This window comes from Apodemus sylvaticus, chromosome 1 (genome assembly GCF_947179515.1).
Source record: "Apodemus sylvaticus chromosome 1, mApoSyl1.1, whole genome shotgun sequence".
Lineage (NCBI taxonomy): Eukaryota > Metazoa > Chordata > Mammalia > Rodentia > Muridae > Apodemus > Apodemus sylvaticus.
The window spans coordinates 107,704,252-107,726,230 of NC_067472.1; the positions used below are offsets into that span (position 1 = coordinate 107,704,252).

General features: G+C 46.3%; 1 protein-coding gene and 1 long non-coding RNA gene across 2 annotated transcripts; one reads left to right on the top strand and one right to left on the bottom strand.

The window, feature by feature from the left end:
* Positions 1-726: 726 nt before the first annotated feature.
* Positions 727-11,105, bottom strand: LOC127665738 (uncharacterized). The gene is made up of 3 exons (XR_007973492.1): positions 10,871-11,105; positions 2,922-3,109; positions 727-1,065 (listed from the first exon to the last, which is right to left on the bottom strand). It is a non-coding gene; the product is annotated as an uncharacterized LOC127665738 (long non-coding RNA).
* A 4,765-nt stretch (positions 11,106-15,870) lies between these two features.
* B3gnt6 (UDP-GlcNAc:betaGal beta-1,3-N-acetylglucosaminyltransferase 6) lies at positions 15,871-17,367 on the top strand. The gene has a single exon (XM_052177486.1). The coding sequence runs from the start codon at positions 15,871-15,873 to the stop codon at positions 17,050-17,052; it is 1,182 nt and encodes a 393-aa protein (XP_052033446.1). The 3' UTR covers positions 17,053-17,367.
* Positions 17,368-21,979: the final 4,612 nt, after the last annotated feature.

A 21,979-nucleotide genomic window follows, 5' to 3' on the forward strand; every position in this document is an offset into this window, starting at 1 on the left:
AAGTTTTTCTGTAGATATTTGAAAATATCAGTTAAAGTACGCTGTCCATTTGTGATCTTTAATTCTTGTTGCCCGGGTCTTTTAATTTAGTTGGGGGAAGAAAGAGGAATCAAATATTCCCTATTATGGGAAGCATAAAATCAAATTATCTATACTTATATTTATTTATTTTTTTAAGTGTTTGTAAGTTGGATTTATACAGTTACCAAACAATACCATCTGGGGTGCCAAATGACAACTTTTTAAATATTCTTCTGTAAATTAGACAGTAAGGAGCATTAAAGAGATAAAAAGACTTAATGCTATCAAGTTAATAACCAAATATTCTGAGAACAAAATTAAACCAAATGTTCTGAAACCGAAAGCAAACATAGTGAACACCATACTGCCAGCTACTCACCAACTCAGAATAAACCAAAGGGCTGTGGCCCAACCAAGCAAGTCCAAGCCCCTGAAAAAGCTTACCAACATCTACTTGAGATAACACTAAGTGGTTGGGCATAGTTGGTACTTTCTAGTATTTAACACCAATCTGGGATACTCTTCTGGTGAAAGGGCATCATCCTTGGTGCACCATGGTTACGTGTCAAAACATATGTACATGGGGCTGGGAAGGTAGGTCAGTGGATAGAGTGCTTACCCATCACACATGTATGAAGCCTAAGTTCAGATCCCAGAAACATACACACACCACACAACACAACACAAAACAACACAGATCTGACTTCAAAGGGACTAAGAATTTATTTTGGAACCAAACATGAGTGACCATGACCAAGGAACAGATTCAGATTGACCAAATATTCTATTTCCACATGGTAACAGCTTCATAAGGTTTTTATAGTTAACAGAACATGGGGCTAGAGAGATGCCTCCAGAGTTAAGAGCATTTTTTTATTCTTGTAGAAGACACAGGCTTACTCCCCAGCACCCACATCAGGCAGCTCCAATTGTTGTACTCCAGTTCCAAATGATCTTAACTCCTGGCTGAAGGTTTGCAAAATATGTTACAGACATAGATTCATCTCTTCAAGCAATAGGAACTTCTTGGTCCATCTTGTAGAACTAGAATTGAGAAAACAACCAGCCAGAGAATATGTTACCTCTTTTAATCTTTATTTGTTTGAAGCTCATGCTTCAAGCATCTCATTCTTCTGTTCATTTCTCCCAGCATGACCATGTTTAAATCTCTTCTGGGCTTGTGAGATGACCTAGTATGTTAAGGCACATGTGCTAAGTCTGCTGACTTGAGTTTGATCCTTGGGATCCATGTGGTGGAAAGAGAACTAACTCCTGCAAGTTGTTCTCTGACCTCCACTCCTGTGCCATGGCATACACATACACACTAAATGAGTTTAATTAAGAAAACAAAAACAAAAAACAAACAAAAAAACCTCTGTCTCTTTGCTGTTACTGTCTTTAACTGGCATATTGAGAAAGGTGTTGGAGTTTAAACTTAAACACTTAGATCTCACATAAATTCCACCCTGATCAAACACATCACAGTAGATTTTAAAGTAACCTTCCTTTTCCCACCCCCACTTCCATGACTTGGGCCCAGCAGCTCTGTATGCCCAGGCACAGTGGCAACAGTTCATTTTGTCTCCAGTTCATCCCATGAGCAGTGAATAAGGTGTGGGCATTTGAGAATGGCTCTGCCATAGGATGGCTTGACTTACTCCCATAGCAAGGTGATCCCCAAAAGGGAAGTGAAGGTCACTAAAAGCACAGTAGCAGGTCTCTGTCCTCCTGGCCCAGGATTTGGCAGGCAAATTCAGCTAAGTGAATGAGGGGCATAGGGGTAGTTAGTGTTGGATAGATAAGGGTCCTGCACTGTCGGCCCAAGGCAGAGTGCCCCACCCCAGCTGTGTTCACCGTGGACCCCTTCAGCTAAGTGCACTTGAACCAGCTAAGTGCTGCTGAGGGTCGGCCTTCCATCTGCCCCAGGCCCTGGTCACTTGAAGCCAACCAAGCTGTCAGCTTGAGGAGGATGCATGCTACTCAGTCTTCTGGGGACACTGCATGAACCTTACATTTTTTGTAATGTCTGTATATGGCCAATGCTACAATGGTTAGTCCACTTTGCCAGCCCCATAACGGCCTGCTCCCCACAGCTACACTCTGCATAACAGGCAGCTCCTCCCCTTCCCAGTCTTAAGTACAGGATTTCCTTGGCTGCCTCTAAATTCTTGGTCTGTGGCCATAGGACATTGTCTTAGTCAGTGTTGTATTGCTGTGAAGAGACCCCATGACCATGGAAACTATTATAAAAACAAAAAATCATTTAGTTGGGACTTGCTTATAATATCAGAGATTTAGTCCATTATCCTCATAGAGTGACGCATGGCAGCGTGCAGGCAGACATGGTAGCTGAGAGTTCTACCTGTGCACTCAAAGGCAGCAGGAAGAGAAAACCACTGAACCTAGATTGGACTTTTGAAACCTCGGAAACCCCCCCCCCCTCCCGTGACACATGTCCTCCAAGGCCACACCTCCCAATCTTTTAAATAGTGACTTCTCAGTATAGAAGTGCTTCTCGACTCTTAAGAACCGGGAAAAGTCCAAGGTTCAGTCCTTTGTAGGAGATTTACAATGCCTCCACCTTCTCTGGCAGTTTACAAGGCACAGGACTTTTTTTTTTTGCACATGCTGTTTTGTTATGTGTAGCCTATAGTTGGAAGGATTTCCAGTCTTCCTTTGCTATTGGTTTTATCATACATCTTTCTATGCCTTATTCTCCTTTCTCTCTTATAAGGGAATAAAGCCAAAGAGTTCCAAAGCAGTCTGTCAAACTGTATTTTTGCTTTACAATTGTGGTTTCTGACTATACTTACTTGCAGCTGACGTGAGGGACCACTTTTTTAAAAAAAGATTTACTTATTTATTATATGTAAGTACACTGTGGCTATCTTCAGACATACCAGAAAAGGGCATCTGATCTCATTACAGATAGTTGTGAGCCATCATGTGGTTGCTGGGATTTGAAATCAGGACCTTCAGAAGAGCAGTCGTACTCTCCAGCCCAAGGGACCACTTCTAAAGAATGCATTTATTTCATACCACTTTATTTTTGTACTATTCATCCAAGTATTATTCTGCAAAAAAAAATCTGTATAATAAGATAAAGTCATTAAATTTATAAGACTTAGGTTCTGAGCATCGAAGTCAGATTAAGAATAGAGCAGCATGTTTAGGCTTTTAAAACTGGTTTTTGAAAATTCATCTCAACATCACCACTAGGAGTGACTGGAATAAATTTTCCATCACCTCATTGGAGACACCCCTAGGGGACAGATTGCAACCCTTCTTCAAAGACTTCAGTTGTTAAAAGCCAAATGAAAGCTGTATGAAAGCCAAAGCCAGGCTCTTTTACTTTCCATGTCAGGCCTCACAGTCCCCTTGCGTGGCCATCACTGCTGACTTACAAGGCTGTTGCTAATTCACCTTTACCCCAATGTCTCTGTTTGTTTTTCCTCTGTGGTTCCATATGGACACTACCAGGTTTGGACATTATTACCCTCCCTTCTCTTTCTTTGACTTCCTCATGACTAGAGTGTTAAATACCTAGTGAACAAACCATGATTTGTCTGTGTCCCACCAAGGTAAACATGGATGCTATGTGACTGTATAAAAGGGAAAACTCCTTGCACATGGGAATATCCTGGGTTGCCATTTTCACTCTAGAAAACAGAAATCAATTTAACTTTAAATTTTTTAAGAAAGAAAAAAAAACAAAGTGAAAAGTATGGGTGAGCATCATCATTAGTCACTTTGTATGCAGACCCCCTTCTTGGTGCTGTTGTGAAACATCCCCACCAGAGGATGTAATTCTTTCCCCTTGTCATATACTGGAGATCACAGATGAGAATGTGTTTAACAAGCTACAGATGAAAGACTGGTATCAAGTCTAACAGAAGTAGATCAGATGTTATAGTTTATTTAGCCTTAGTCAAAATTCCAAGGCAGTCTGTGCAAGGAAATGTATATGCTCAGGACCCCCAAGACCAGTTTCTCAGCACAGAGATTTCTTTGCCCCAAAGGGACAGAGGACGGGATAAGAGACAAAGAGAGGAGATAGAGGATGAGAGAGAGAGGAGACAGGGAACAAGGGAAAGGGGGCAGAGCTATTTGTCCCAGAACGGGACAAAGGATTGCTCTGGATAGGGAGAAGAAAGATGTGGCACATAGGAAACTTAGGATGAGGTGTTTAATTTTAATTGGGCATGTTAGTTAGACCAAAGGGGCTTTTGATTGCTGGGCTTCAATACCTTAATAATTAGACCTTGGTGGTCAGCCTCAGGAAGAGGAAGTGGCCAAATAAGGGATTAGACATTGGAGGCTAGCTTTAGAAAAGTAATGCAATGATTTTAGCAAGGCAGAAGAAATGGGGAAGAAGAGCGAGGCCTACCAGAGCCATGCTCGCCATGGCCACCCTGGAACTGGCCAGAGTCCCTTCTTCCTGGGTTTTCCCTACACAAGGAACGTTTCTTAGGATAAAAGGTCAAAGAAAATGGGAGGCAAAACCTTCAGTACATAGTATATAAAAGTTGCTAGATACCTAGACAAATGTCTATAATACCAGCATCTGAAATAGGCCAGCATCTCCCAAAACTGTCTTAATCATTTGTCTTGGTTTATTCTGAATTCTTTGACGCCATATTATTCTGCTCTTGAAAGCAATTATTTGTTAAATCTGCCAGTTTTAATCCCAAATTCCACTCCACATTTTCATGACAGGATTTTTTTCCCCTGTTGCCACTCAGTTGGGAGAGTGCTTGCCTATCATACAAGAAGCCCCGAATCCTTCTCCCAGCACCCCATAAATCCTGATGTGGTGATGTATTTTCTAGTCCTAGTATGCAGGAAGTAGAGACAGAAGTGTCAGAAGCTCAAGGACATCTTTGACTACATAGTAAGTTCAAAGCTAGCTCAGGCTATGTCAGATCCTCTCTGAAAAACCAGAAAGAGGAGGGAGTGCCAGTTGATAATTGGCAGTGATAGCTCTCTGTAGATGTACTTCAAAACATTTATGTATGGGACATTTTCATCTCATTGTTGCAGTTGTTTGAGTCAGGGTCTCAAGTGGCTCCAGTTTGCCGTGTATCCTCGATTAATCGTTAAGTCCCTGGACCTCCCTCTCCTATGTACTAAAAGTTATGCTACCCTTGGTTTATGTAAGGATCTTCAAAGTTAGCAAAACTTGTTATTCATTTTTCTGGGACATTTCAGTGATATTTAAACCAGCACACTTCCTTTAAGAAAGGGGAAAGATATCTTTTAAAAATTATTATCTTATTTACTTGTTTATTTAGCTTTTGTACATGTCTATTTCACCCAAACTGGCCTCCAACCCATGATCCTCCTCACCTCAACTTCCTGAGGAACTAGACTACAGGTGTCCACCATTGCCCAGCTTTTGTCTTTCATTTTTGAAAGCTCACATGGGTGAGCTGTTGGTGTTGCAGAAGTCTGAGCATGCCTCTAGACATTCCCAATTCCAAACAGTCACTGCAATGAGCTTTGTAAGGTCTGTTTATCTTTAAGTTCAAATTAAAGATGCCACTCTAGCTATGGATCAGTGGAAACTGTAAGAGACAGCATCTTTCACCAAGGTGTACTCCAAGAGGAAACAGATCCCAGCTATTCAGAGTAAACTCTAAGCAGACCCTGGCCACCATCCCAGTGCAATGTGTTGAAGTTTTTGGTCTCTTACTTTTTTTGACTTACACCTCTAGAACTACAAGCCCTAGTTAACTCTTTTATAAGTTACCTTGGTCACAGTGTTTTATCACAGCAACAAAAAAGTAACCAATACAGAATAGTTATATTTGTGTGTCAAGTTGGGAAGAGGGATTCTTGACAGAGAAAATGCTCCATCCTATTGGTGTGTAGATAAGTCTGTGGAGTATTGTCTTGCTCCATGATTGATGTGGGAGAGCCCACATACTGTGGGCATCATTCCTGCATAGACAACTCTGAGCAAGCAGTGGAAAGCAAGCCAGTCTGCAGTACTCCCCTATGCCTTCTGCTTCAGTAACTGCCTTCTGATTCCTACCTTAAGTTCCTGTCCTATTTCTTTAATCAACAGGGTGTCACCTGAAAGTTACAAGCTGAAATAAAACCTCCCCCCAACTACCACCAACTTGCATTGGTCGTGATGTTTTATTACAGATTTTCTTTCCAGTAGCCCAGAATGACCTCATTTCCTAGATTATTCTGCCTTACTCCCAAATAATCACAATCATGGCTGAGTATGCTAATGGGAAGTATGATATTGATAAACAGGTCTGAAATTCAGCTGAAATTTAAGCTAAAGTCATAAACTTGAGGAATATAGATAATAACGGGAATAAGAGAGCTCACAGAAGGGATTTCTGGCTGAGTCCTGGAAACTGAGTCACCCCAAGATGTGGGGAAGGAATGGGGATGGATAAGGGACCTTGTCAGAACACGGCCAATGGTGAACAATGCCTTGAGGAACTGTAAGAGAGGCTCCAGGGAAAAGGATGAGGGCCTTTACCTCAAGTGCATTTTGTTCTCTGAATGGTTCTTGGATGTAATTTCATACCTCCTGTGACAAATATTTGCATTCAACTTGTAAGATGTTTATTCTTGCTGGAGAATATAGACCATAGCTATAGAACTCAATATGTGGAAAGGATATGCTGAGTGCCACGTCTGTCTGCTCTCTATCCAGAGACAGTCCTTTGTCCCACTCCAGGACACATACCCCTCCCCCTCTCCCTTGCCCCTTTGTTCCCTTCCCTGCCTCCCTCTTCCTCTATCTCCTGTCTTTGTTCCTTATCCACCCCCTCTCTGGGGCAAATAAGTTTTCTTAGTGTTGAGAACTTGATCTTGGGAGTTCTGAGCCAATACTTTTCCTTTCAATGTTCTCACTGTACCCTAAATCTGGATATGACCTTCTGCTTGCTTTCCCAGATATAATCTATAGTATGTTCCAGCCAATTGCGTTTAAATTTATCTGTCCTGAGAAAGTTATGGGAAAGGGCTGCTCTGTGAATATTTAGTATGTACCTACTGGTGTTTATTTACATGTTTTTCTGATCATGTTTTTCTGAACTCAGCCAGCGTTCCTTGCATCACTGCTTTCTTTGTTACATTCATGTGTACAAGCACACTGAGCCTGAAGTAAGGTTGTCTACAGCATTAGACTGTAATTGGCCCCGTTCTTGCAGACTCTCAGATCCCAGGCCTCAGAGACACAGATCGTTATAGACCAATGAAAGTCAGCAGAGTCTCAACCACTTCAAAGAAAGCCTGGAGAGGCCCCCTGGCTGAGCAGGGTATGGCTGACAGCACAGCTGGCTACAAGGTAGGCATAAGTGGGCTTAGCACACAGCTAGAGCCCATGGGTATTAATCCTGCCAGGTCCTTCTCTGCCAGATATATCATTTCCTCACTGTATATGTGAAAACCTGGGGCATGATCCTGGTCCTCCACTGAAGAGTTGTGTAATTGTGGCCAAGTCACTTAACTAATATTTAGATTCTATGTCTGTTAAATGTAGGATTGGCACTCGGTAACATAAATCCAGTAGTGGCTTCTAAACAACATCCTTGTCATAAGATTACCTGGCCTGGGACTGTTGAGCACCTCGTAACTTCTTGTTAGACACAAAGAGTCAGCCCCTGTCCTAGTTCCCTCTCACTAATCTGTGGCCTAGAACAAACATCAGGAGTTGGCATGTGACCACAAAGCCTGTTTGCATTGGAAGAAGTAACAAGTAGGGCTCTCATTATACTCCTGCCTTTCTCACTAAGGTGTGGCAGAATAGACACTGGACCAAGGCCTTTTACATCACCTGCTATAAAGGAAAAGGCTAAGAAAGAATTGACTTGCCTTAATAACCCCTCTGAATTGCACATATGTTTTCAAAGCTACTCTTCCCCACACCCTTGTCTACAATCATTTCTGACTGGAAACTTCTTACAGAGGTTACACCTGTTCGCCTTAAAGTCTTTGTTGTATTCTAGTAACCTTACCCCTGGGAATCCTTCTTCCCTCCTCAACTTACTCTCAAATTTCACAGAAGACATTTCTGCTAAGAAGAGTTTTCAGGGAGCTTGCAGAAAATGAGTTCAAATCCAGTCAGCTACCCAGCTATGGCCTCAAAAATGGTGGGCCCAGTTCAGGAGAGGAGACTGGTCCTGCTCAGCCCCTTCAGAACTTCTCCCTTCCATGAAGTTTCTGTAAGTCTTCAGTCTTCTCTGACCTAGACACAGCCCCTCCCTCCTCAGTCTGCCTCCCAACGCTCCCCCTGCTCCCACCCTCACTCATCTCATGCAGACCCTCACAGACCCTCTAGGTAAGAAGAACTAGGAGCCTGAGAAGCGAGGGTTCTCACAGACCCTCCAGTAAGCCACCAAGCCATGAAGATGCCCACTCCTCTACTCTGAGAGCCCCTACCTATTTAAGGCTTAGAACTAGGCACTGTCCCCTTCCCCTGTCAACCTTGCCTCTAGTGTAGGCCATGACCAGCAGACTCATGAAGGTAGATAAGGACTTGAGAGATTTCAAAGAATCAAGTATAAGTCCAAATAAGACATTCAGTCTGCTTCTCCCCAGCCCTCTCAGCTGTCTCTCTATCTTCAGGCCTAATAATTCGCCTCCATCCATGGTAGAGTTAGAACACTTCATAGTTGTGCTCCCCTGCCCAGTGTCTCCTCCTCTACACCAGTCTTTGTCTGCTGCGGGAACCCATTACCATCTTCAGACCTCAGTGTGACTGGTTATATATCACCATGAATTTCTGGGACTCTGCCTCTTTTATCTGGGGTGCTCTTATGACACCCTGAAGCCACTATGCCATGCAATTCACCAATCCCAGCTGGGTCAGTCCTTGGCTTACCACTCACAGAATACAGATGGCCACAAGAAGAAGCTAGTGGGTCCAGCATAAGAAATGAGTCAAACCACAGAATATTGAGAAATACTGACCCTGACCGTGGCTGTCTGCATTAAGCTCTCTACCTGACAAATAGCATGTTAAGTCTTTTGGGTTCACGCCAGTGCCCTTCCCCTAGCTTCCTCTGCCATTTTCATGTCCTGAAAGCTCATTGTCATTTTGCATATGGTTTCTGTCTCCCAAGACATGCTCAGTTCCTTGAGGGCTAGGACTATGTCTAATTCATATCTGTTTGGAGTACTCTCAGAAGCACTGAGATAGACTTCACCACTTGCCAAATTCTGAGTACTCAGGACTGGGTGAAACTTTTCTAAGAATCAACTGAAAATTGATTGGGATTAGGGTGGTCCTGCCATCTGTGGCAGTGGAGAGGAAGCTCAGTAGTATACCACGTATCTGGTATGCACAAGGCCCTAGGTCCCAGTATCCCTACTCTCAACAATCAGTATGCTCTAATGTGATTTTTATGCATGTGTCTATGTGTAGGCATGTGTATGTGCAGACCAGAGGTCAAAATCAAGTGTCTTCCTCCATGACTTTCCCCCTTAATTTTCGAGACAGGGTCTCTCACCATTAACCTGGAGCTGGCCAGCAAGGTCCCAATTACTCTTGTCTCTGTCTCCTCAGAGCTGGCATTCCAGGTATACACCACTATGCCTGGCTTTCTACAAAGGTTCTAGGGACCAAAACTCAGGCCTTCATGTTTACATAGCAAGCACTTTACCTACTGAGCTAGTTCCCAAGCCCCTATATGCAACACACAAAGACGTTAAAAAAGTTTGTATTACCAGACTATTCTTTACCTGGAGTGGTTCTAATCTAGCAGGGAGCTCCAATTGGGACAGAAAGCATTAAGGTGGTCTCTTCATCCTATCAGCAAAAACTGGGTAGAGGGGTCAAAGAATAGTCTCCCAGAGGAGGCAATGTCCAAGCTTGATCTGAAAATGCAAGCGCTTAGTTGCTTGGACCGAGAAAGTTTATGGCTACTTTCACCCTACCCCTAAGGAGGAGGAGTGATGGCCTAGATTGGTCAAATGCAAGAACACTAAACTAAGCCACTGTAACAGGGGTGGAACCCAGTGTGTAGCAAGGGTTGTCCCAGTCTGGGATGGCACAGGCTGGATTCTCCTCTTTCAAACACACAAGGTAAGATGGGGTGGGTGGGGGTCTTATTTTTTGTGTGTGAGAGAGACAGAGGGGGCAAGGAATGAGGTAGGGAGAGAGGAAGGGAGAGAGAGAGGAGAGAGAGAGAGAGAGAGAGAGAGAGAGAGAGAGAGAGAGAGAGAGAGAGATGATCATGGAGGTCAGAGGACAAACTTGGAAGAGTTCTACCATCTAAGTTCTGGTGACAGCAGGGCCATCTACTGAAGCATCTTGCCAAACCTCATGGTTATTCTTTTGGGAGACTAATTTACCTTCCTCTCACCCCACTCCCTTCTTAGAGAAGAAAACTGCATAGACCATGCACCCCCCAAGGGGTTCATGGAGTGCTGGGGAGAGGCCAGACACCAAGAGATAGCAAAAGTTACTTTCCCTATCATGTCTTCTATTCAAGTAGTACTCCCTGGAAGACTCTGGCATGCTGCTGTGGGATTGGGGTGGCCTTGCCATCTGGCTTCAAATCAAAGGAAGAAATAGTCAAAGTGGTTCTTAGGAAGCAAGAGGATAAATTCAGAGCAGAGGGAACCTTATTACACGTATAGAGGAATAGCAGTGAGCTGCAGCCCAAGGACCACAGGGCGCTGGTGGAGGGCTAAGGTTACCCTGGCTCTTGCCTCCCCTCCTGCAGACGCGCTTCTAAGTACTCCATCAACTCACAGCATAAGCGACTGAGACAACCTGCCCAATCCCAAAGACAAGGCTCAAAAGACAGACTGCCCTCTTTCATCCACGTTCAGTAGCCACAGCACCAAGAAGGAGACAAATCTGTTGACCCGGACTTACCAGGGGTGGCCTGAAGGAGCTGGTGCTGGAGCTGAGTTCAAGCGGAGGCTCGGGAGCAGGCCCGCAGAGACCAGCAAGCAGGCCCGCGGAGCTCAGCAGAGCTTTAGGTGTAGGGCTCCGGGTACCTGGAAGAGGAGTTTGAGAAAAAGGAGGTGCAGCAAAAAGGACCAGAAAGAAGACAGTTGGTTTCAAGTTAGAGCCAAGTCAGAGGTCGTACATCTTAAGCACAGAGCGAGCCAGCTCCACCCTCAGGAAGGGTTGTGCCCTTCCCACATCATTTCCCTCTTTTTACACTGAAAATTGGCTACGCTCCAGGTTCTTCAGACTTACCAAAATAAATGTTCTCTTCTTTGAATCCAAATTTACTGATGCATTAAGATGGAGAAAATTTTCCTTTCTAGAAATGAGTCTACTCAAAGAATTAAAAACATGCATTTAAACAAACAACAAAAACACTCACAAAAACATTTTTGTTATGTCTAGTCCAGCATGTCTCAGTCCCCATCCTGAATGCTAGATTACAGGCATGACCACATGGTGGTTTAGAGAAATGCTTTTAAATTATGTTTTAAGATGAGAAGGATAGTAGGTGTCTATAACTCCATCCTCAGGGAGGTGAAGGCAGGGAGATCAGAAGTTCAAAACTAGCCTAAGCCATATAAAACCATCTTTACAAAGCTAAGATAACCAGCACTTGGTGGTGCAAGCCTTAAATCTCAGCTCTTTGTGAATATCAGGCCAGCTATGTTTATATAGTGAGTTTCAAGCCAACCAGTCTCAAAAAATAAAAGTAAGCCTAAGATATAATAGCTTAACCAGCATTTATAAGGCACTTATCATGTGTATGATCACTGAAAGATGTTATGTTTTTCAGGGGGGAAACTCAAACCTAGGGGCTTAACTAACTCATGGAAAGACCTGAGACTCATAGCCAGTTATTCAGACTCCAAATCCTATGTTCATTCATATTTTATTCACTAAAAGTCTTTATAGGCTGCCAGTATAGCTCTGTTGGTAGAGTGCTTGCCCCGCATACATGAAGCAATGGGTTCTATTACCAATACCACAAGCTCTGGGCACTGTGGCATATACCTGTAATTCCAGCACTTGGGAGGGAAAGGCAGAGGGATCAGAAGTTCAAGGTTATCCTTGGTTACAAGAGTTTGAAGGCCAGGCTGCAGTATTTAAGACCTTGTCAGAAGAAATAGGGGAGGAGGAGAGAAGGAAGGGAGGGAAGGAAAGAGGGAGGGAGGGAGGGAGGGAGGGAAGGAGGGAGGGTAGAAGCACTGGGGAGAGGAGGAAGGACATTGAAATGAAATCACTGGCCCCAGTTTGCTAGGCACAGGTGTATGCACTGAGAGCTATGACGGTGACATGGGTACCACGTGTCACTGTCCTCCTCTAATGCACCAGCACCGAGGCAGGACTGAGCAACAGTAGAAATTGCAGCTGGCTTTTCTAACAGTGCTCAGCAGTGCCACCGATGAGTGCGTGCACAGTCCTCTGTTTGTCAGGGCATCTGACTGCTGCCATCTGCCCTGCTTGGTGATCATTCTGAACTGGACACTGTGCAGGTTGTAATACACAAGTGCTAGAACACAGTCCACTCCAGTAACACCTAGCAGCGCAAGCTACTGTCTGAAAATATAGGATGAGCACATGTTCTAAAACATTCTTTAGCACTTGAGAGTCCTATTAGCTAACGTTTACCAACTTAACATTATCAATGTGCCAAATACTATATTATTATTATTTTTTTTATTTTGGTTTTTTAAACATATTTATTTTTGTCATTATTGTTTAAGGTTATCTGTGATAGATATATATGCCCTAGCTTAGGTGTAGAGATCAGAGGGCAATCTCTGGGAGTCCATGTGGATCCCAGAGAGCTAGCCCAGGCCATTGGGCTTAGTGGCAAGCACCTTACTCCACTGGCCCTCTTTGAGTTTCACTACATAGCCCAGGCTGGCTCTGAACTCATGATCATCCTGCTGAGCCTCCTTGAGTCAGGGATTGTAGACACGAGCTTCCACCCGGCTTCTGTACTTGGTTCTTGGTACATACTACTATTTACTCTCCACTAAAGGCCCCAAGAGAGCCAGGTAAGTAACCCAGTGGTACTGCACTGGCTCAGTGAGTGCAGAACTTCCGTTTGATTCCTGGATACCAGCCACGCCAAACAAGATAATGAAAGGAGAGGGAGGGGGGAAAGAAGGAAGGGAGGAGGGTGGGGGAGGGAGGGAAGGAAGGAGGAAGGGGTTGACGAGCCAGACAGAGAGAGAGGGAGGGAGGGAGGGAGGGAGGAACTGGGTGAGGTGGCACAGCAGGCTGAGACAAGAAGATTCAGAGTCTGAACCTAGTCCAGTCTAAGAAGTGAGGCCAGATCTCAAAATTACAAACCAGCCACCCAAACAGAAAACCTTTCGAGGGTTAGGTATAAAACAAGACTATGTCTGCTTGCTTAACCGTGCAGCTGGAAAGTAGCAGAAGCAGGACTTGAACCTTGGTAAACAGCTTTCCCCACACTGGTCCCTCAGCCTACAGTGGTGAAGAACAGATCCATCCCTGCCCCAGGTGTGCTGGTGGGCTAGAGGGGAGACCAAGGGGAATAACTGACAGTCTGCCTGTCTCCTTCAGCTGCCACTGAAGCTTTCTCGGGTTTTACCTCTTCCAAGTGTAGCACAGGAAGAGTGATTAAGGCAGGAGACAGCAGCACGGGCACAGGGCAGCACAGGCACAGGGCAGCGTGGGCACAGGACAGCGTGGGCACAGGGCAGCACAGGCAAAGGGCAGCACGGGCACAGGGCAGCGCAGGCACAGAACAAAATCCCAGGGCAGGAAGAGACATTTCAGATGGCCAGGTAAGAGAGCAGGGTGGTGTATACCCTCAGTGTCCAAAGTTTACCCCCACTGCCTCAAATGGAGTGGCAGCTGGCCGTTCCTGTAATCCTAGCACTAGAAAGTGAAGGAAAATGTCTTAGTTAATGTTATTATTGCTGTGATGAAACACCATGACCAAAAGCAACGTGGGGAAGAAAGTGTTTGGCTCACATATATTATCTGCTGAAGGGAGTCAAAGGGCGGGATCCTGGAGGCAGGAACTGATGTAGAGGCCATTACTGGCTTGCTCCACATGTCTTGCTCATCCTGCTTTCTTACAGAATCCAGGACTACCAGGTCAGGAATGGTGCATCCGCCATGGGCCAAGCACCACACCCATCAATCACTGATTAAGGAAATGCTCTACAGGCCACCCCACAGCTTGAGTGCATGGAGGGGTCATTTTCTCAATTGAGGTTCTCTCCTTTCAGATGACTCTAGCTTTTGTCCAGTTGACATAAAAACTAGCCAGAAGAGAAGAGAATTGGGAGTTAAAGGTCATCACCCTTGATTATATATGGAGTTTGAGGCCAGCATGGGCTAAGTATGATCCTTGATCACATGATAAATATACATACAGAAAAAGAGTAACTGCTGTATGACAGTGCCAATGTGCACATTAAGTAGGGAAAGGATTAAAGGTTGGGATTTCTACGTTGGAGGATATATAATCAGGCTACTTGCAAGAAAGGGCCTGACCTTGAAGGCTTGGAAAATAACCAACACCAACAGGCAGACACAGAAGCATGCCAAAGAGTCTTGATTCAATATCATCCGATGGCCACAGGACACACAATTCTCACCACGCTCCTGGAGAGCAGTAATGCAATCCTTCATTATAGAGGAGAATATCAAAGCCAAAGATCGACTGACTGGCTTCCTTGTGGTGCAGTTCCAAGCTGTGACCAGAAATGTAGTTTAGTTAATGCCCTGGCCTCATGCCCCATTATTTGGCTGCACAGAGTTTATTTATGAGAATCTGAATCTAAACCCAAGCGAGCAGTATTTGCCCCTCTGCGTTGTCCTCCCAGCCGGTGCTGGATCCACCTGGACAGAGATGGAGAGGAAGGGATGAACCTGAGAGAAATGTAGGATGCAGAATCAGCAGACTGGGGAGGAGATGCTCTGGTGGAGAAAATGGTCAATTGTGGTGCCACTGACAGAGAAAGGGCTGGGCAGGAACTCACGGCTAGACCAAGACTGACTCTGAACACGTGTCTGTCATCCAGGGGGGTATGCACCAGCCATGATAAACACAACTATGAAGGCCAGTGCATTCTCAGCTGTGGGAGACCCAAACTGCTCACTGTCGTCAGGAATTTGGACCCTACCTCACCCCCACTCCTTGTACTATTTTAGTTCTGTTATTCTCCTGCCGCAGCCTCTCTGAATGCTGGGACTATAGTTTTGAGCCACCTCATCCATTTTATATAGTGCGGGACACACAAACCAGGACCTCCTTCATGCTAGATAATATTATACCAGCGGAGCCAGGCCTTTTTGTTTTGTTTTGTCTTGTTGGGATTTTTTATTAGTTAGTTGGTTGGGTATTGTTGGTTTGTTGGCTGGCTGGTTGGCTGGTTGGCTGGTTGACTGGTTGACTGGTTGGCTGGTTGACTGGTTGGCTGGTTGGTTGGCTGGTTGGTGGTTGGTTGGCTGGTTGACTGGTTGACTGGTTGGCTGGTTGGTTGGCTGGTTGGTGGTTGGTTGGTTGATTTTTAATGCAAGGTCTCGGACTGGAGAGATGGCTCAGCGGTTAAGAGCACTGACTGCTCATCTGGAGGTCCTGAGTTCAAATCCCAGCAACCATATGGTGGCTCATAACCATCCAATATCCTCTTCCAATGTGTCTGAAGAGAGTGGCAGTGTACTTGCATACATAAAATAAATATTTTTAAAAATGCAAGGTCTCATGTAACTCAGTTTGGCCTTGAACTCACTATGTATTGAAGGATGACCTGAAATCTGAATCCTTCTACCTCTTCCTTCTTTCTCAAGTGCTGAGAGACTACAGGCCTAATTCAGATTCTGGGAGAGACCCGATAGGGATAAAGAAGGATTCCACTGGTCTAAGAGATTCCTGGCTCATCTGTGACTCCCTCCGCGCCCTCTCCCCCCAGATGGCTTTGCCCAGTGGCCGCAGGTTCAAGAGTCCCAAGACACTGGCTTTCTTTCTAGTGGGTGTGACTTTCGTGGTACTGAACCAGTGGTTCCTCCAGGAGCACACGCAGGAGAAAGCCAAGGGTCCCACGGTGGCCACTCCCCGGTCTTCCGCAGCTGCGGTGCAGCATTCTCCGCTCCTCCAGGTGCCCCCCTGCGTGGCCAACGCCTCAGTGAACCTCCTGGCTGGTTTCCAGCAGCTGCCTGCTAGGATCCAAGACTTCCTGCGCTACCGCCACTGCCGCCGCTTTCCGCAACTGTGGGACGAGCCGCACAAGTGCGCGGGCCCCCATGGCGTCTTCCTGCTGCTGGCGGTGAAGTCGTCGCCTGCGCACTACGAGCGGCGCGAGCTGATCCGGCGCACGTGGGGCCAGGAGCGCAGCTACAGCGGCCGGCAGGTGCGTCGCCTCTTCCTGGTGGGGACCTCCCCTCCCGACGAGGCGGCTCGCGAGCCTCAGCTGACCGATCTGCTGAGCCTGGAGGCGCGCGAGCACGGCGACGTGCTGCAGTGGGACTTCAGTGACACCTTCCTGAACCTCACACTCAAGCACCTGCACCTGCTCGATTGGACAGCGGAGCACTGCCCAGGCGTGAGCTTCCTGCTCAGCTGCGACGACGACGTCTTCGTGAACACCGCCAACGTGCTGCACTTCCTGGAGATACAGTCGCCAGAGAAGCACCTCTTCGCCGGGCAGCTTATGGTTGGTTCTGTGCCCATCCGCGAAAGCTGGAGCAAGTACTTTGTGCCCCAACAGCTCTTCCCCGGAGAAGCCTACCCTGCGTACTGCAGCGGCGGCGGCTTCCTTCTGTCTCGCCGCACAGCCCGCGACCTACGCAGCGCGGCCCAGCACGTCCCGCTCTTCCCCATCGACGACGCCTACATGGGCATGTGTCTGCAGAAGGCCGGCCTGGCGCCCAGCAGCCACGAGGGCATCCGGCCCTTCGGCGTGCAGCTGCCCGGGGTGCAGCGCTCATCCTTTGATCCCTGCCTGTACCGCGAGCTGCTGCTGGTGCACCGCTTTGCGCCGTATGAGATGCTGCTCATGTGGAAGGCGCTGCACAACCCGGCGCTGCACTGTAGCCACAGACACAATGCAGCGTCCCCCACCGCCAGAGGACAGCTGAACCCCGAGGCACACTGATGTCACCTTGAGGATGGATCTGGAAAATACTATATCCTAGTACATGTTCCGGACCTCAACTTCAGGGGTTCTGGGCTTATTGGTCAGGAGTGGCTTCAAACATGTAGGTGGCGTTTTTCTTGTTTTAAGGCCACTCCAAGACCACAGGGCTGGGAATATCTATCTGTTCATCCTCACACACCAGCCTGCCAGGGCATCTGTCTTCTATCCTCCATTCCTCGTGAGCAGCGAGAGAGAGACATGGCGGCCACGATCAATGTCAGCTGTCAAATGCAGCGCAATTGTGAGCGATCATTTCTACTGTTTGCTCCACCAATGAGTAGAGCTCCAGAGGTCAGTTTACACTGAGAAACTAAAGAGGAGTCTGGCAGCCTTGCTTCTGCCGTGCTCCAGGACTCTTGTGATAAAAAGCAAAGGCCCTTAAGGGCAGCAGAGAGAGGCACCATCGCAGCCACCTTTTCGTGGCCATGGCTGTGGAGTCCCAGTAGCTACAGCCTCCCCAATGCTTTAGGAAGTGCATGTTTGGGTGGACAGTGGCCGCCTGCCCCAATGGTGTGGAGTATGTCCGTGAGAATATTGGTTTCCCAATTGCTGCTATGACAAATCTCATCAACTTTCGGAACCTAGGAACAAGCCCACTTTATCGTGTAGTTCTCTGACAACACAGGTCTCCCTAAAGTCATGGTGTTGGCAAAATTGCTTTCTTTCCTAATATTCTGTATGGGACTCCCCACCCCCACTCCCTGGCTTCTAGAGGGAGAGGTTCTTCACCTTCAAAACCAGCAATGCTACATTTCCCTACAACCACATTTCGCCCCGACTCTTCTTTCTCCTCCATCCACAACTCTCCCTCCCTGGAACAAAAGCCTGGGTCCTCCTGATAGTCCAGGCTTAGCTTCCATCAGTTTGTTTATTGAGACAAAGTCCCAGGCAGCCCAGGCTGCTCTGAAACTTTATGTGTAGTCATGCATCATCTTGAATTCCGGAACCTCCCGCCGCCACCTCCCAAAGGCTGGACTGCAGGGTTGTCTCCACGCCCAGCTAATATCTTCGTGTTGTAAAGCCAGATCACTAGGTATATTATAGTTCATCTTGTCATTCACATGTAACCTAATTTAGTCACAGGTTTCAGCGATTAGGGTGTGGCCATCCTTGGAGGTCAATTGATTCTGTCTCCCATGATGTAACACATAAATATGTGTGGGATAAACAATAATAAATGAAAGAAATGAACACGTGGCAAACGTGCTTTTGTCTCAACAAGCGGTCCTGATGCCAGCTCTTATCTCGAACAACTGAACATCATTACATTCCCTGCTTTGGTGCCTTGTTCTCAGTTCCCTGGAAGAAAGTCGTCTGCATTTGGGGTGGGGTAAAGGTATTAAAATTCTGGCATGCTGTGTTTAGGATGGTGAGAAGGCAGCAGATTTAGGTTTGCTATGTGACTCGGGGCCTGATCACCCATCTCTGTGGCTGGAATGAGTGTCCAAGAACAGGAAAGGCCACCGGGTCCAGAGAACTCCAGCACCACCTGAAGGAACCTGGAAGACCCAGTATGCCGGGTGCTGCCACCAGGGGGCGCTCCTGACCCACAGTCCGTCCCTCTTTGGTGTAGCTAATCCGGCCAGATGGGCTGAGGTTTCCTGGTGGCTGATTGCAACTGGCGTCCAGGAAGACATGGAGCACCAGGCGTCGTTACTAGCGGCTGGAGAGCTGGATCATACCTCGTCACCCGCCCTCACTCTGTATCCAGTACCCTTGGGTGCCCCAACTCCTTTGAAAAGCCCAGCATACTCTGACTTCTCAAGGAGCTCAGTTGTAAAAAGAAAGATGATATTGACTCATGACGATAGATCCAAAAATCCTACGTAAATATGATAGCCTCTAGAAGGCTGTGATGATACATGCCAACCCCCCCCATCCCCGCCCTCTGGAGGCCGAGGCGCAGGGCTCTGAGTTCTAAGCCTGGGCTAAAACTACTGCAAGACCCGGTCTCAAAAGGAGAGGAAAAAGAACGGCGTAGGCTTCCCTGGAGCTCATGTTGAGTTGAGAAAGGTTTTGAACTGATTTGTTTGTTTCTACCACCGGCTCCCAGTGCCTGGGATTATAAACCAGCTCCGTCATAACTATTTCTTTTTTAATAACATAATTATTTTTTAAAGTCTCAGAAGTTGGGTCTGGAAAGATGGCTCAGCAGTTAAAGTCACTTGCTGCTAAGCCTGATGACATGAGTTCATTCATCCAGACAGCAGATACACAAAAATAAAGGTGTGGGGGGGGGGGGTTGAGGGTTTTTTTTGTTTTTTTGTGTTGTGTCTTAGAAGGGACAGGAGGGGTGGCTCCATGCTAGAAGACCAGGGTTCAGTTTCCAGAACCCACAAGTGGCTCAAAAACATCCAGAATTCCTGTTCTTGGGATACGGTGCTGTCTTCTGGCTTTTGGGGATCACTAGGTACTCATGTATTCACGTGATGTCCGTGAACTCACCCAGGTACATACACAGTTTTAATTTTATTAAGCCTCAGAAGTTTATAGCTAAATCAAATTAACTTCCTCTTTTTAAAATGTTTGTTTATTTATTTATTTATGACATGATCTCACGAAGCCCAGACTTGCCCACAGGCCCTGAATTCCTGAGCTCCTGCCCTGGAATTCTAAGGGCTGCTTTTCTAGGTCTTTCTATAAGGATGTCACCCAGCCATCACCCTGGTATAAAGTTTTTACATGATATAATGACACTTTTAAAATATATATATATATTTAAATATATATATATAATTAAGGTCTAGGTCTGCCTGGGGTCTAGGCCAGCCTGGGTTACAGAGCAAGTCTTCAAAAACAAATCAAAACAAAACAAAACATTGTAAAACATCAGTATAATAGAAACCAATGTATGTGGGACTGACTAGGAGAAGACACATACGAAAGCAGTAATATGTTTTAAGATGTTTTTAAATATGTAAATTAATGTCTAGAGACAGCATGTCAATATATATATATATATATATATATATATATATATATATATATTGCTTAATTTCATATAAAATTTAAACAAAAGGAAAACACATGAAAAGGCGCCTTTGGGGCATATCAAAATTTTTCTCTACATATTCCAAAACATTCCTCTAGAGGGCAGAATACCTCCTTGAGGACTGTTAGGCTGCACAGAGACCCCTCACAGACAGATAACTGATTAAGTTAGTAAGAAAACACACCCTTTTTCAGATGCAAAATCAGTATATAAAATAAATGTAGTTTCTGTATCAAGACATCAAGAGCAGCTTGCTATGGCTTTGTGGATGCCACGTTGTTTTGGTTGCAGTTGTTTATGCAGTGTTTTGAGCCAGGGTCTTGCCCTGCTGCCTGCCGTTCCATGCCCACGCCCAAGCCCACGGAAGGGACATGGACGCCCCTGGCACCTGCATGCCCAGGTTGGTCCCAAACTCATGCTTTGTAATCCCAGCACTCAAGCTGAGGCCGAGGGTTGCCTAAGGTCTAGGCCAGCCTGGGTTACAGAGCAAGTCTTCAAAAACAAATCAAAACAAAACAAAACATTGTAAAACATCAGTATAATAGAAACCAATGTATGTGGGACTGACTAGGAGAAGACACATACGAAAGCAGTAATATGTTTTAAGACGTCTTTAAATATGTAAATTAATGTCTAGAGACAGCATGTCATCAGGTTACAGCTAAACCACTGATTCACTGGATTCTCGTCGCCAGACACAGGAACTATCAGACTGCTATGGTCTCCATGCGGCTAAGGTGAGGACTGATGTCCAGTTAGAGAGGAGACTTCTTCAAGATCCACGTCTACAGAGCATCAGGGACTAAGCGCCCTGCCTCCTGCCTACAGGCCCTGCCTCCTGCCTGCAGGCCCTGCCTCCTGCCTGTTCCTGAGCAGCCCCACGCCTGCTGGTCACTCACGGTCTGAGCAGAGAGCTGCAGAGGCCAGAGGCCAGCCTGGAGCTTCCAGGGGGAGACAGACAGCAATTTGGTTGTCTGTTATCTTTATAGTGTCTGAACTGCTCCTGGACTGACCCTCCTTTTGCCCTATAATGCTTGAGGAACTGACAATCTTTCAGCATTAAATCAACATCCTAACAATGCCTTCCAAGAAAAAGGCCCCTCTTTACCCTGGGACAGTCATTTCAAACTAATCCTGGCTGCTGAAGACTGCCCCTCCCCCCCAACTTGCACCCCACCCACCTGTGCATGACCAACAGTTTCCCTCAATACAAGAGGGACCTTTCCAGACTGACCTCGGTGCTCCCACAGACGCAGATGTGCTCCCATGGGCACAGATGACATCAGTTTTCAAAATACCATCCTCGCTCTTTATTCTCAGTGCTCCCACAGACGCAGATGTGCTCCCATGGGCACAGATGACATCAGTTTTCAAAATACCATCCTTGTTCTTTATTCTCAGTGCTCCCACAGATGCAGATGTGCTCCCATGGGCACAGATGACATCAGTTTTCAAAATACCATCCTTGTTCTTCATTCTTGCCCTCTAGACTTGTAAGCAGAGTGAAGACGGAGTGGAGATTTACCCATGGCCCCTGGCTGCTGGGGCAAAGGGCTGAGCAGAAGCAGAAAGAAGGGTGGGGCGGGGGAGATGGTGACCAGGGAGCCCCGCCTAGAGGAAGAAGAAGAGGAGGGTTCTAGACAACTGGATTGGGAGGGACTTGGAGCCTTGTCAGGATGGTTGGGAGGAAGTGTCCTTGGGTTTCAAACAGGGTGAAATTAATTCCTAAAAGGTGGTTATAATGTGTGTGGGGGGGGGGACTCTGGAAGCTCCTGATGGACATGGAAGTACCTGACACCCACATCTGCCCCCCAAATACTCAGAGATGAGGACAGCTGCCAGGGTGCTGGGACTCCAACGAGCAGGACTCCTGAGAGCAGCTCGTGTTTACGT